This window comes from Amphibalanus amphitrite, unplaced genomic scaffold (assembly GCF_019059575.1).
Source record: "Amphibalanus amphitrite isolate SeventyFive unplaced genomic scaffold, NRLGWU_Aamphi_draft 000443F_arrow, whole genome shotgun sequence".
NCBI classification, from domain to species: Eukaryota; Metazoa; Arthropoda; class Thecostraca; order Balanomorpha; family Balanidae; genus Amphibalanus; species Amphibalanus amphitrite.
In genome coordinates this window covers 420,112-434,790 of record NW_024881937.1, presented here as the reverse complement: position 1 = coordinate 434,790, position 14,679 = coordinate 420,112, and the positions used below count along the sequence as shown (strand labels likewise).

Sequence of the window (14,679 nt, the reverse complement as noted above, 5' to 3'; positions counted from 1 at the left end):
GTGCAGCGCAGAAATTAAATAATGACGTCATAGGTCAGTGACCTAGCGTAACCAATCAAATTTGAAAATGGATATCGGATTCGGCTTTAGCATGATATTTTACCCTGTATCGAATCATTTTTGGCACCGCAGCTGTGCTCATTGATTTAATTTCGCTTTTTTGAAGCGCCTGGCCCACTGTGTGACGGTTAGACGCGTGACGTCATACAGGCTCGTTGGTGCAATAAGACGGTGTAGTTGATAGTTATAAAGAGCCGCTTCAGCGGTCATGCTGTTGACGTGCTACCATGGAGACCGGATTGTGTTGGTAGTAAACGTCATATAAGAAATGCATGACCGTCAGCGGAACGGGGTTGTAAGGTTAATGTGGCATGACACTGATAAATGCTTAATCGCCAACATCATGGGCGGAAGTATTTATGAACGAAGGAATCCGATTCATTAGATTTAGGTACGTAACCAATTTTATAGATTTAGCTGGAATGTTTGAATGGACGGATTGACAGAGCCGGAGCCAACGTTCTGCTGTGTTCGCCCGATCCATCATCGGACGGTATATCGGCCATTTGGGACATTCCGATTATTGTGTGCGATTTTCTTATTCAGTGATTAACCCTCGCAAAAAAACCCTCGCCAGCCATGCCAATTTATTTTACATACCTACGTCCCAGCTCAAAGGGGTTAGATGAAACTCTCTTTGCCGCTTCGGCCCTAATTCTTTTTTCATACAGTTCACATACAGACACATTCACATAAAAACACAAACAGGAACAAGCGCAACAACGTTTCTGTGCTATTTCGGCCCTAATTCAGTCGGCTAGAGACTCGCCGCAAAAAAAAAAACGAACGAGTGCACCGTAAGAAGACACAGCAGCTGGTATCTGATTTTTTTAAAAGGTGTATTGGTCATCTCTGTGGTCAGGTTAAGTGTCCTAAGCTAGGCTCGACTTTGTTAAGTAACTTCGCCAAAAATTGTTACAGGGCCTCGGGGAATTTGGCACAGTCACATTTTTCATAATCAGGCGCATCGAATGCAGGCACACTTTTTGTTTAAGGAAGACCACGCAGAGGTTCATTTCATTTGGCACAGTCACATTTTTCATAATCAGGCGCATCGAATGCAGGCACACGTTTTGTTTAACCCTCGCACGACCAGGCCATTTCTCATAACACGAACGACCAGGGGGGGGGGGGGTTGTTACGACCCCCCCCCCCCTGGCGTTTCGAAACGGAAGGTCGTAGAGCTTAGCGCAAAAAACCAACGGATTGCTCTCAACGAGATCTCGCGATTGGTGGTATATTTTTTGGTCCTAGGTCAACATTTGACCTACTTTTGACCGGTCAAAGGTCAAATTTTCGGAAAAATAGACTTTTTGTCAACTTTCGGCGGCGATTGCGGCAAAACGGTGGGAGATATCGACTTGAAACCTTCACTATCGTGTTCCTTGATCAATTCTCTATCGTTTGGTATGTATTTCGTTTCCCTAGCTCTAAAAATGGCGCGTTGGGAGCGCCGGAAGTCGGCAAGGTCACAGTCGGCGGCAGAAATTCGAAAAATCAAAATTTAAATTTTTGAAATCTGATTGTATTTTTGGATTTGGGAGGTCCATTTGCTTCCTATAGAGGCTAATATTGCTGCATATTCCCATTGAGGTGACAAGAATTAGCAAAATAGTGGTTCGGGCGCTTTTCAAAAATAGTACCGGACGCTGTTCCTCTTGTGACGTCATAGCTCCGTGACCTGACCTGACCCGGTCAAATTTCTTATACCATATGATAGCCAATGCTTGCCCCAACATGCATGGGAAGTTTCATCACGATCCATCAACCGATGTTCGTACCACCGGCAGGAAACCTCGGGCGTTGGCACTCAGTTTGTGAAAATCCGGCCGGAGGCTGTACCTCTTATGACGTCATAACTCCGTGACCTGACATGACCCGATCAATTTTTTTTTCGGCAAAAGATGCGCAAAGGTTGCCCCAGAGGGTATTGAAAATTTCAGCCCGCTACGACAAGCCGTTTAGCGTGCACTTCGAAAAAACCTCAGGGGGGGGGGTTGATACACCCCCCCCCCCCTAGGCGTTCTAGGGTTAAGAAAGACCACGCAGAGGTGTTCTGACCTGAAAATACGGTCAGGTCAGTTTTTCAAGATCCGAATACAATTAAAGGTCAGGTGTTATGGAAAAGAAAGAAAGTATAGAATGAAACTTTCTGTGCCCAGCGCGTTCCGGGCGATTGCGAAAAAAACGCCAGGGTGGTGACACCCACCCCCGCCTCCTCCCTTCGGCCAGGTGGGCTAGTAGAAACATAAGATAAATATATGTACTAGGGACGTTCCAAAAGTAATGCCTCCTATTTTTTAACTCGAAAAGTTGATGAGATTGGAAGATGGGGGTGGCGTCATTAAAACGAACATACTTTTTTTGTTCTACGTTTATTTTTCTACGTAGTCACACTACTCTCAATGCACTTTTGCCAGCAATGAACGAGCGCCTTGATGGCTGGCTCGTAAAAGTCAGCGCCCGCCGAGGTGGTCCATTTCTTCACGGCGGCAATGACGGCGTCGTTGTCTGGGAAGCGCTGCCCACGTAAGCCGTCCTTCAGAGGCGCGAACAAGTGGAAGTCGGACGGTGCCAGGTCAGGACTATAAGGAGGGTGTGGCAGCATGTCCAGCCGAACTTTGCCACACATTCTGTGGTCTTCAGACTCGTGTGTGGCCTAGCGTTGTCATGTTGCAGACAGAATGTTTCTCTTCTTTTCTGGACTTACGCGGGCTATCCGGGCCTTCAGTTTTGTCAACGTTTCAACGTAACGGTCAGAGTTTACAGTCGCTCCTGGTTCCAGGAAATCCAAGAGGATGACACATTGCCTGTCCCAGAAGACGGTGCACATCACTTTGCCTGCTGGCGCCCGGTGCGCGGACGTCCGGAGCGTGCTTTGCCTTTGACATCACTTTCACCGCTCTCAAAGCGACGGACCCATCTGCTAACTGTGCTCGCATCCACCGCGTCTGCTCTATAGACATTCTGCAGGCGTCGGTGAATGTTGATGGGTGCATTCCCTTCCCTGTGAAGGAATTCAATGACGCATCTCTGCTTCTGACGAGTTTCCGTGACGAACTTCGTTTACCAAGACATCACACGGTAAATAGCTGTGATAGAGAAATGAACATTTAAAGACATGCGAGTTAAGGTTAAGTCATGATACGGTGCAAATTTCAACGCCCTCCGATCATTTGGGGCGGAGTTAAAAAATAGGAGGCATTACTTTTGGAACGACCCTCGTGTAATAGGAACGTAATAACTCTTGTACAAATAGGAATAGGTGGCCGTTTGTGCCTTATACGTTTCGTTTTCCGGTTAAAAAAAAACTTGAGGTTGCGTTATACCTATAATGAAGTCTCCCACTTCCCAAAGCAGGGCGCAGTGTAAAGCCCAATAATGCTCGTTCAAATTGTCAATGTACCTAAGTTCCAAAAAAGCCGAATAATGCCTCATCGGCAATCCCAAGCGATATTTTCATTTTGCTTCCCGTCGCACTCCCGATCGAATAAATCATAGGAATGCATCAAATTGTGTTTCCAGAACAAGTGCTAATCGGTACCTACTTCTCCATCTAGTACACGAAAGGTGTACAATCCTCAGCAAGTGTCATGCTATACCAAGAGTTGAATGCTTGACGCCGGTCAGCTTCCAAGGTAACTAAACATTAGCCGTTTTCACGACGGCCATCTGGTACACATTTGGTGCACATCTGGTACAGATTAGGTGCAGATTTGGTCAAATCAGGTTCAGTGTGTCTCTTAGCAGCTATCAGCTAGGGTTGCACTAATTGCTTATATGCGTGCTTTGTCATATTATCAGAGAGCATCATCGAATAAAACACTGAAATAAATTCATACAATGAAGATATTTGCATTTAAAGACATGATGTGGAGATGAATTGTGAATTAAAATGAAATCGGACTTACTCCACAAGAGTTCGTTGGGTCGGAGCTTTCGAATTGTATTACAATTCTTCGTCAGCGAGAGTCGTATCGGATGTTAAGATCGAATCGAAGGTACAGTGCGGATCGAACAAAATATGACTCATTTTCGATATTTTGTTCGATCCGCACTGTACCTTCGATTCGATCTTAACATCCGATACGACTCTCGCTGACGAAGAATTGTAATACAATTCGAAAGCTCCGACCCAACGAACTCTTGTGGAGTAAGTCCGATTTCATTCGAAGATATTTGCTGTACAAGAAATTTGGTACAGATTTGGTCAAATCAGGTGCATTCGCCGGATAGCCCGTCGTGAAAACGGCTATTATCTTCCCTCTCAGTAGGTAATTATCCAATATTTGCTACCGTCGTATCAAAGGCGGTGATGATTTAATTGCGGAGCAAAACTATAAAGTTAACGTCAGTACCTACCTGTGTGAGACCGTAATGTTGCTTGAAACCACCATCAAGATAGTTGCCGAATGCATCATAAATTTTAAACGAGGTAGGCATGATATTAATTTTACGGGCTAAATGAACCGTATTGATTATTTAATTTAGCCTTTAATGACGCATAACGCTGCCCACGATCCCATAGCTCGTTAATTACTTACGTGGTCGGAAGGCTATTCCACTGTTCGGAAAACCGTTCAATCAATCGTCTTCACAAGAGTAGTCGTTTCACTTCACCCAGCAGACAGACGGGCCGACGCACTAAATTCACCTTTGAGTTCACCATTCAACTGTCCCCGCCTGTTGTCCACCGTCCCTCGGGCGTTGCAACCTCAGCTGACAAGCCGTGCTGCCTTGGACGCCTCCACCGCCGCCTCGGGCCCTCGCCCACCTCTGTTTTGATGGCCATCCCTAGCAACGCGACCCGGTGCACCGCCGCGGGCAATTTGTCAACATCGACCGAGCCCCGAGGTACGAGCAGCGACCGTCCACTGGTACGGTGTAAGGGGTTACCTATTGCCTATGGGGGGGGGGGGCGTACCGCGGTGTCTGTGTCTGTGTGTGTGTGTGGGGGGGGGGAGGTTGGGACGTCAAAATGATAATGGTAATTGGTTGATATTTTGTCAATAGCTCCGAATGTTGATTATAATTGTATGTAAAAAGAATTATACCTAATTTAGTTCGAAATGCCGTATGTTAAGTACCTATATTTTCCCTATTCCCGATGTTTGCATTGCCAAGGTAAACGTTCACTGTTCAGAAGACATCAATCGATAATGAACCTGAAATGAATCTACCGTCAAATCTATGGCCGTCAATGGTCGTATTCTCTAATTATTTCCGAGTAAACTACCGGTAATTGTTGGTTAATCCCTTAATGAATGCAAGGATCCCATACCCCTAACGACATGGACATTTGCACGCCACTTTTACAAGCGATTGTCATTTGCAATAAATTAGACTCCAACAATGATGGCGCGTGATTGCCCCGAGCCAGCACGAACGGTGTAAATTTTCCATTACCGGCTCGATCAGCCTATAACTGGCCCCAGGCGCGGGACGTGTTGATGTAAGGCACAGTTTACACAGGACAAACATTGGTCGGGATTGGGGCTAAGGACACAAGGACACACACACACACACGTGACGTCATATGCCACAGGTCGGCATGGCCCGCCACAAGCCCAGCGTTGGGATTGGTCGCGGGGCGGGGTTGTGGCTTCCTGGGTTCAATATGAATTAGCTCGGTGAATTGTAATTGTGCAAGTGAATCGGCTACTGGTTACCGCGCGAAAGGCCCTGGTGAACATGGTGACACAAACGAATATCGTTGAGCAATTATTTAAAATGCTAAGACGGGAAGAGGTTGGGTAGCGCATTGCGGACATTCTACTTCCTTTCGGCAAAATAGTGAAACGTTTTCCGCCAAAATCTCATGATTCAAGAGAGCTCTGTTCTAACATCAAAAACAGAAGTAACGTGTTCTCACTAATTATGTTACCGATTCCGAATATCGATAAACTTCACAAAGGCAAGGTAACAAATACCCCTCATGTATTTCCAGCAGGTTAAATAAATACCTCAGTGCATCATTGGCCATTCAAACATTCTCACATCTCATGGGGACTTATATACTTCTTATTTACAAACCCAACAACAATACAATTTACAATTGCTCAATGCACACCACCCAACAACTCGTATTTGCATCGCAAAGGTATTCATCGGGAGTGCGTTGGTTCAAACCCCATCGACCGCGGCATCTTTGTGGTCTCGCACTGCAAAGCCCGCCCATTCTAGCACGTGCTGACTGGAAGAAATCGGAAGAACACTCAGTAGCCTCTCGCACACGCCCAACCGCGCTATTGCACATGCCTCGATAGAGGCTACGGTGTCGCGGTTGGGAGACCGCTTTGAGGGCGGGAAATGAAGAGCGGACCGGCGCGGGACCACAAAGGACCACCGGTCTCGGCCCGAAACAATGGTCTCCGGCACGGACGATCACCGTTAGCGTCGATTCGTGCGGGAGAACCTCAAGAAACTGCGACCAGAATCCGGGTTACGGCACCAACACACATCCACAGTCAGCGGCGGTTCGTTACCATGGAAACCACTCGGCTGACCCCCTCAGAGACGGTACCCAGAAACATCCAGTGAGCCCAGCATCCCCACTGCCGCGCCGAAGCAGCACAGTCGTCCCATTCAAATATGGCGCCTTTGCGAGGTAGGGTCACCCCGTGGACAGACCCGTCTCCCGCTCATCTCCCAAAAGTCAGTGCCGAATCCGCACACTCTGCATCGTCCGGCCGACCAGCGGCCTGCTAGAAAGACGGGTCATGGATGGACCCAGCGCAAAACAGGGATACTCCGCTTCGTCAGCTCACAGCTATGTACAATTAGCGCCAGTGCGGCCACGTCGACAACTTCAGTTTCGCGCCGCCGCCGACAGATGTCACCATAAGCGCTGTGGTGCCGGCGGCGCCCCCACTGCCCCAGCGGCGGCGGCGATGCCGTCTGGATCCACACCTAACTTATCACGATTCACTACTCCTCCCTAGCTCCATCCCACTCTCTCTTCTCGTCACTCACTAGTCACTAGCACAGGTACCTCTTCCACAATACGGCCAGTCAGCCGGATGGGCTTCGTCCGCAGCGAGCAGTGACTCCGAGGTCTGACCGTCTATCCGTCCTCCGCCTGTTAACCGGTGTACGGCACCCCGCTGTACGGCATCAGTTTCAGAGAACCACCCAGTCACACTATACGCCACCACTGGAGTTCGACCATAACGCGTCAGTAGACTTCCCCCGCTGCTACCGAACGACCGAAGCCATCGACAAGGAACGTCACGTGCTGTCACGGTGCACCCTCACGGTTCCGGCACGGTATGGTCTGGTCTCTGTGTGCCTCAGGACCCGCCTGGTTCGTTCTGCTACCCACGAGCTGGTCTGGACGATCCTCAGAGGCCGCCACAGGACATTTCGCCCGAGTGCAAACCTCACAGCGGCGGCCGGCCGTCCACGACAGTCGCGGAGCTGACACAGGGCGTGCTAGTCCATCAGACAGAGGTGCTAGTTCATCTTACGGAGGCGTTAGGCCATCAGCCGCAGGCGCTAGCCTCTTCGAACTCGGGTGCTAGTTTATCTTGCGGAGGTGCGAGTTCGCCTTGCGGAGGTGCTAGTTCGCCTTGCGGAGGTGCTAGTTTATCTCGCGGAGGTGCTAGTTTATCTTGCGGAGGTGCTAGCTGACCTAGCACGCGCCGGTCGTCAATCGCTGCCGTAAGTATGGACCCGAACTTCCTCGATGGCTTTGACCCACTCGAGCGCGTAGCCTTGGGTGTCCTCGAGGTAGTAGGTACGGCCCGGCTGTAAACGCAGGGGAGGGGAAGGTAAGAGAGAGCCGGGGACGAGATGTGTGGATGTACGACTGATGTGCCGATTGGGAGAATGGGATGGTCGAACACACGTCCACTTGACAGGACTGAATGTGCCACATACAAGAACATACGATAAAACATTTAAAATGAAAAGCAAAGAAAAAGATTAAATATAGAGGCGAGCATGATATACATATAAATTAAGAGGAAGCCCACGATAACAAGCAGTTGAGCAGACGGATACATTGCAACTCTTCAAATGTAAATGTAAGTCTTCACGTAACGGCAAACCACAGAGACAGACACTCTTCATCGTTCTTGGACGTCCTATCCCAGAACCCCCTTTCCCTTTCCCCAGGATCAGAACCAACCCACAAACCCTCCCGACCCCACCCACCTACCGTGTGTACGAAGAAGTGTTTGAAGTTCTTCACCTCTGGTCGCAGTTCGCGCGACCATGGAATTTCTCCCTTGAGCACCATGTTTACGGGGTCCACGTAGTACAGATGAGGCCCCAGCGTCAGCAGGAACATCCGCCGGCGCGCGAACAGACCCTTGCGCTTGTCGATGAGACCCTGTTTGAGGATGAGGTGGCCCTCGACGAACCGGTGCCACTTGTTGTCGCGCTCCTGGACGGCCAATCGGCGGGCCGCCTCGTCTTCGGGGACCTGGTGCACGGCAGTGGAAACGGTCACGGGAACGGTAAGGGGCGATTTTAAGAACGGATAGGGAGCGAAGAGCGAACGACAAGGAACAGAACATCAGCCAGAGCGCCACCTACGGGCTACAGATACACCGCCCTTCGACACCTAGGGTCAAGAGTGATCTGTTAGCGGGGTAAGGGCAGAAGTAATGCAGCGAAATGTCCTGCCCAGCCGCAAGGTACACGGTAGGAGGCAAAGGTCAGGACAAGACACGATATATACGTTCAAACGGGAGCAAAACGGGACAAAATTTAATCACTCATTTCCAGCAGCCCACACCTCTCATTCCCAGCCTTCCACTCTCCTCATGAATAGCTATTTATGTTTTAGGGCATTCTGGCCATAGAGACTATTATACCTAACCAAACCCACCCCGTATACCTTTTCCACTCCCCAAATCCCACCCCTGTAGCGTATAACTTCCCACTATTTCCATAGCCACCACTGTATAACTTCCCACTATTTCCATAGCCACCACTGTATAACTTCCCACCATTTCCAGCCCTACCCCTGTATAACTTTCCACTATTTCCAACCCTACCACTATATAACTTCCCATTTTTTCCATACCCACCACTGTATAACTTCCCACCATTTCCAGCCCTACCCCTGTATAACTTTCCACTATTTCCAACCCTACCACTGTATAACTTCCCACTATTTCCATAGCCACCACTGTAAAACCTCCCACTGTTTCCATAGCCACCACTGTATAACTTCCCACTATTTCCATAGCCACCACTGTATAACTTCCCACTATTTCCATAGCCACCACTGTATAACTTCCCACTATTTCCATAGCCACCACTGTATAACTTCCCACTATTTCCAACCCTACCCTGTATAACTTCCCACTATTTCAAACCCTACCCCTGTATAACCTGTCCCACTCACATCCGCGATGTTGCGTTTGTTTCTGGCTGCGCGCGCCTGCAGTCTCTGGTTGGGGTCGGACGGCGCCGGCGGCGGCTCGTCCGGAGAGCTGGCAGGCGGAGAGGCCGAGTCCTGCTGCCAGTCGTCCAGCGACATGCTGTTCAGGAGCACCTGGGTGAGCTGGCGGTCACTGAGACCCGGTTCCAGGTCGTCTGGCACCTGAGACAGACGATAAACACAGTCAGAGGGGGCACCAACGACACACAATAAACATAGTCAGACGGGGACCAACGACACACAATAAACACAGTCAGAGGGGGACCAACGACACACAATAAACACAGTCAGAGGGGGACCAACGACACACAATAAACACAGTCAGAGGGGGACCAACGACACACAATAAACACAGTCAGAGGGGGACCAACGACACACAATAAACACAGTCAGAGGGGGACCAACGACACACAATAAACACAGTCAGAGGGGGACCAACGACACACAATAAACACAGTCAGAGGGGGACCAACGACACACAATAAACACAGTCAGAGGGGGACCAACGACACACAATAAACACAGTCAGAGGGGGACCAACGACACACAATAAACACAGTCAGAGGGGGACCAACGACACACAATAAACACAGTCAGAGGGGGACCAACGACACACAATAAACACAGTCAGAGGGGGACCAACGACACACAATAAACACAGTCAGAGGGGGACCAACGACACACGCCAGACCCACAGTCTGGGAGAAACCATTAACCAGCGACACACATCAGACACATATCTGGAGGAACCAGCGACACACAACAATCAGTCAGTGAGGCACTTGTGGCACACAACAAACACAGATTGAGGGGGTACAAACAAAACAACATACAGCAAACAGTCCAGGGAACAGTGACACACACCAGATACGGTCTGGGGGGAGACCAACAACACACAGACACACAGTTGGGAGGGGGGGGGGGGTCCGGCACCAACGACACACAATGCACTGGCTACGTTTCCATGGCACAAGCTAAGCCGATTTTGAAAAATGGATTTGCTCCATCATAGCATTAAGGCATAATTTAAGAACGTACATGTAGGATTAGGTGCCAGTTAAAACCATATTATGTACGCTTATTTTTTGCATCGGGTGAATAGTATTTGAGAAAAACGCACGTGTAATTTGGCTAAATCGATTTAGACGTGTAAAAAACGTAGTGAATGAGTCAGCTGGCGGTCACTGAGCCCAGGTTCCAAATAGTCAGGGGAAGCATCGCCGACCGTTTTCATGGTGGATAGCTTACGGTTAGTGGTGACGTGTAGGTAAGTGAGGGTGGGGTAACGACACAGCAGCGCCGCCCAGCGTCCGCGACGGGAACTAATGACATGCCAGCGCCACGTAGTGTCAGGAAGGAGAACTTACGGCATATGTATAACCAAATCGCAGTGTCAAAAAATATAGTATATAAGGTAATAACAGCGCAATAATTATTTCAAACACGACCTATCACAAAATATGCCTCCTATTTCAGACACAGTAGCGCCTCAGAAGTGTGACATTTTACCACGTGACAACACGTCCGAGCGCCCCTTGAAAAGCATTAAAGTCCATAATTCATATCTCTCATTTCCAGTAGCCCATTGACAGTCGGGCTCTGGCCTCCGAGCCGGTCGGTCGGGTCGCCGCGCCCCGGGCGAGGTCAGCGGTTGGCGGCCGGGCAGCGCTCGGATGGCTCAGTGAGTGCGGCCCAGTCAGTCGGTGACACACCAGGGAAATAAGCTAAAATTAGAGCGCTCTATTTATTGCTCCCGCTACTTCACCGTCTCCCATAGGGTCCTGTGTTGAGCTGGTGTCGAGGCTCTAAAAATGACGCCGATTTTTGCACCCTTCTCACGGAAACCGCTCGGACCGCCTGGAAACCAATTGTTCCGCTCTAAAAATTTCATAATCGACGGGAAAATGAATGAGGAAAAGATTGGTCCTGAAATAATTCTGAACTCCCTGTAGAACATATCGAAATATGGCTGCAAACTAGGAGCATGTCAAAATCGACAAAACAATACAAATAAACTTACCGGGATTTTTTTATTTTCCATGCATCTGTGTATGAAATCAGTCGGTTTTTCGGAAAGATCATCTTCTGTTTAATAAATAATTCCACAATTGCAATCGAGAAAAAAAAACATTTCCGCTGTGACAGCAGTTTTGGCATTGTGCCAGTAGTGTGGCGTGCGCGGTGCTGCGTGGTCGTCGGGACGGAGTTGTGAGTATTTTCGGTGTTTTAAATGGTTGATGGCCATTTGAACCAGCTTCATATTATTTCCCACAAATTTTTGCATCAAATTATTGCTTTGAAAGACCATTGAAACCCCTTATCTCTTCATGAAACACGATCATATTCATCGTCGACGAAAATGGCGCGGGACTCAACGTGCATTCCGATCGAAATAAATCGTAAATTAAATAATATTCGATGATAAGTATCATATTCTAGTGACACATTTTCATAAAATGAGGCATAAACTTTGCAAGGAAGTCAACATTGGATAATTGGATTCTTATTTTGCTCACATATCCTTGTAGTAGTCAAATGGCTCAGTTGTTAGATAGATGTAAGTATATGTTTTGGCTTGATGTTTGCTGTGAAACCACCCAGCCACTTGTTGGTTGAGTGGTTTTCTGATAATTACCTGATACTCATTTCTCCTTTTCCTTAAAAGAAACTAAAATTCCTTTCAAAGTAATCAATTTTAAGGAAAGGCGGCTTGCTCATTGGCATTTCATGTTCTTGTTTTGTTATTGCTGGCAGTATTTTGATACAATAATGCAATATGAATTTTTTGCAATAATAAAACCTAAGACAAACTTAGTTAATGCGTCAATCAAACACCCAACAGAAAGATTGTGAGTCCTTGTGACGTGAAGTAGAATATTCTATGAATGTGTTATATAGAATATGCCAAATATTAACTTAATTACTATTTGATACTGATAGCTGAGCAGGTGAATTATGCCACAATATAATTTCATTTTCTGGTTTTGAAATAGCCGGCAGTATTTTACTTCAACAAATGTAATATACATGGAATACATGTTGTTATGTTACCTATGTTAAAAGTTTAATAACAGCCAACAGAAGGAGCTGTTTCAGCAGATAATGTTTGTACCTTATGCATTACCTTTCTTTTCTGCAGGACCATGCTTCCGCTGGGTGGTCGACATTTGCCTCCTGAAGAAGTTGAGCAACATGAAGACCACCAGATGAGGTGTCTGCAGTTCATGTGGAACTCTGCAGACTACAAGTGTTATGCCAACCACAACCAAAGTGCTGTGATCATGGAGGCATGAATGAACCTCATGACAACACTTCAGATTTGCAGTTGAACCAAAGTGTGATTCAAACCACCTGTGGCATCTCACTCAATGTGTGAACAGTGTGATTATTGTGCAGTGTTCAGCTGCAACTAAGACATTTATTAGTGACTTGTTTTGCAATTAGCCACCAAAAGCATTTTTGGGCTGGCTGCTGTAATTTGTTGTGCACTGCGCAATAGTGGTAGTGTTTTGTCACTTGTCAAGTTGTCAGTTGTGCATGTTGCATGTTTCTCTTCCCTCGGCCCTCATTATCAGTTAAGTGGTGAATTGGCATCACTCAGTCTCCCCAGATCTCCATTGACTGTCTGTCAACCACCTAACTTGAGATGGTATTTGCTAATAGTGTCAGAAAAGAAGTGATTGTAGACATTTTTAGGAATATGAGCTCCGTTTCATGCGTGTTCCAGTGGTCATTTTGTCACATGTCCCATAGTGTAATAAATGGAAACTGTTGTTCCCTTTTGAAGGTACTCGCGGATGCAGAAAGCGTTGGGCCTAATTATTAAACGCACCCTCCTATCAGCGACGCACGAAATCGACAAATATCATCCTTTTTAGAACAGGAGGAAACGAAAACTTGTGAACATAGCTGTACCTACAACAGTGCATAAGGAATTGAAATTCTGGGAGTTTTTGAAATTCGGAGAAACTCAAGTTGTCGACAGGTATGCCCCCTTGCACGTCAAAGACCGCCTAAAAAACAAACGTCTACAAATGAAGGCTGTATTCGTATGTTCGTTGTAATTGCAGCAGCCTAGCAACATGTATTGCGGTCCGATGGCGAATTACACTCGTGCTAAAAAACTATGCCGGTAACTGCCAATGCACTTAGGTCATAGGTGAGGAGAGGAAGGGTTATGTCATGGTCATATGTCAACATCATAGAAATGGCTTCATCTGAGCTGTGCCTATTGTACATACCTAATTCAACCCATCTATGCATTTCGTTTCTTGCAATCTACTCATGCTTTCACTCCAGCTTCAGAGTAATCATCCCATATTGTACGTCTTAAGATATTGATTTCTATGGCGGTTTGCAATTACTAGCCACGTCTCACCTCAGTTTGGTGGCCCCGCATCGGCCCACTCGGCCGCTCTAAAATTGACTTACGGAGGGGGATGGTGGCTTTTATTTTAGCTTCTCCGCCGACTGCGGGGAGCGCCGTCGCCGAGGTAGGAGCAATAATTAGCTTATGTTTGGGACTAATTTCCACGCTTAATTAACATTTCAATGTTATTTTAATTAATTCATGTTAATCTTTGACGCATTCTCTTTCTATTGATACCATCCACCGGTCTGAGAATTACTGCCTTGCTGCGTAAGGGCCGATAAAAGATCACGCTTTTAGGGGTATCTCTTCAACATGGGGCAGGAGCAATAAATAGAGCGCTCTAATTTTAGCTTATTTCCCTGGTATGTCACCAACTGCAGTGAGCGCCCGGGCGGCGTGAACGCGCTCAGAACAGTGCAGTGCGAGCGAGTGACGCTAAAAGTTATTACGCCGAGTGCGTAAAAGCGCGAAACAGACGAGCGAGTGAATTATGGTGATAACAGACACTGAAAGTGGCGGTGAGGACGCGGTCTTCACCGACGCGACCTCTCAGTCTGAGACGAGTGCCGGCACCGCCGGCCGGAGAAAACGCCAGTTCTCCGTGCCGGAGATGGTTGCCCGAGCTGAAGGTAGGAAGTCAAAGCGTCCGGCGGTAAGCAGACAGTCCAAGTCACCGAGAGAGACTGCACCTTCCGCTAAAGCGGCAGAAGCTGCCGACACCTTGGCTTCCGTGGAGCTCAGCGACGCGGCCATGTCTCGGTTCCAACGCATGCTCGACGGAGGTATCGCGACCGTCATCGCGGCTTTCGAGGCCAAGTTTGAGAGCATGCAGCGGAAGATCGAAGTCCTGGAAGGA

At 47.9% G+C, this 14,679-nt stretch overlaps 1 protein-coding gene across 2 annotated transcripts in view; it reads right to left on the bottom strand.

Annotated features, from left to right (window-relative positions):
* Positions 1-5,980: 5,980 nt before the first annotated feature.
* Positions 5,981-14,679, bottom strand: part of LOC122391533 (3-phosphoinositide-dependent protein kinase 1-like) — a 62,001-nt gene continuing 53,302 nt past the window's right edge. For both annotated transcript variants that reach the window (XM_043385561.1, XM_043385560.1), the window contains 3 exons: positions 9,416-9,613; positions 8,219-8,485; positions 5,981-7,806 (listed from right to left, as the gene is read on the bottom strand). In XM_043385561.1, the coding sequence (XP_043241496.1) occupies positions 7,708-7,806; positions 8,219-8,485; positions 9,416-9,613 (564 nt within the window). In that variant the 3' untranslated portion in view covers positions 5,981-7,707. The remainder of the gene's footprint in view (positions 7,807-8,218; positions 8,486-9,415; positions 9,614-14,679) is intronic.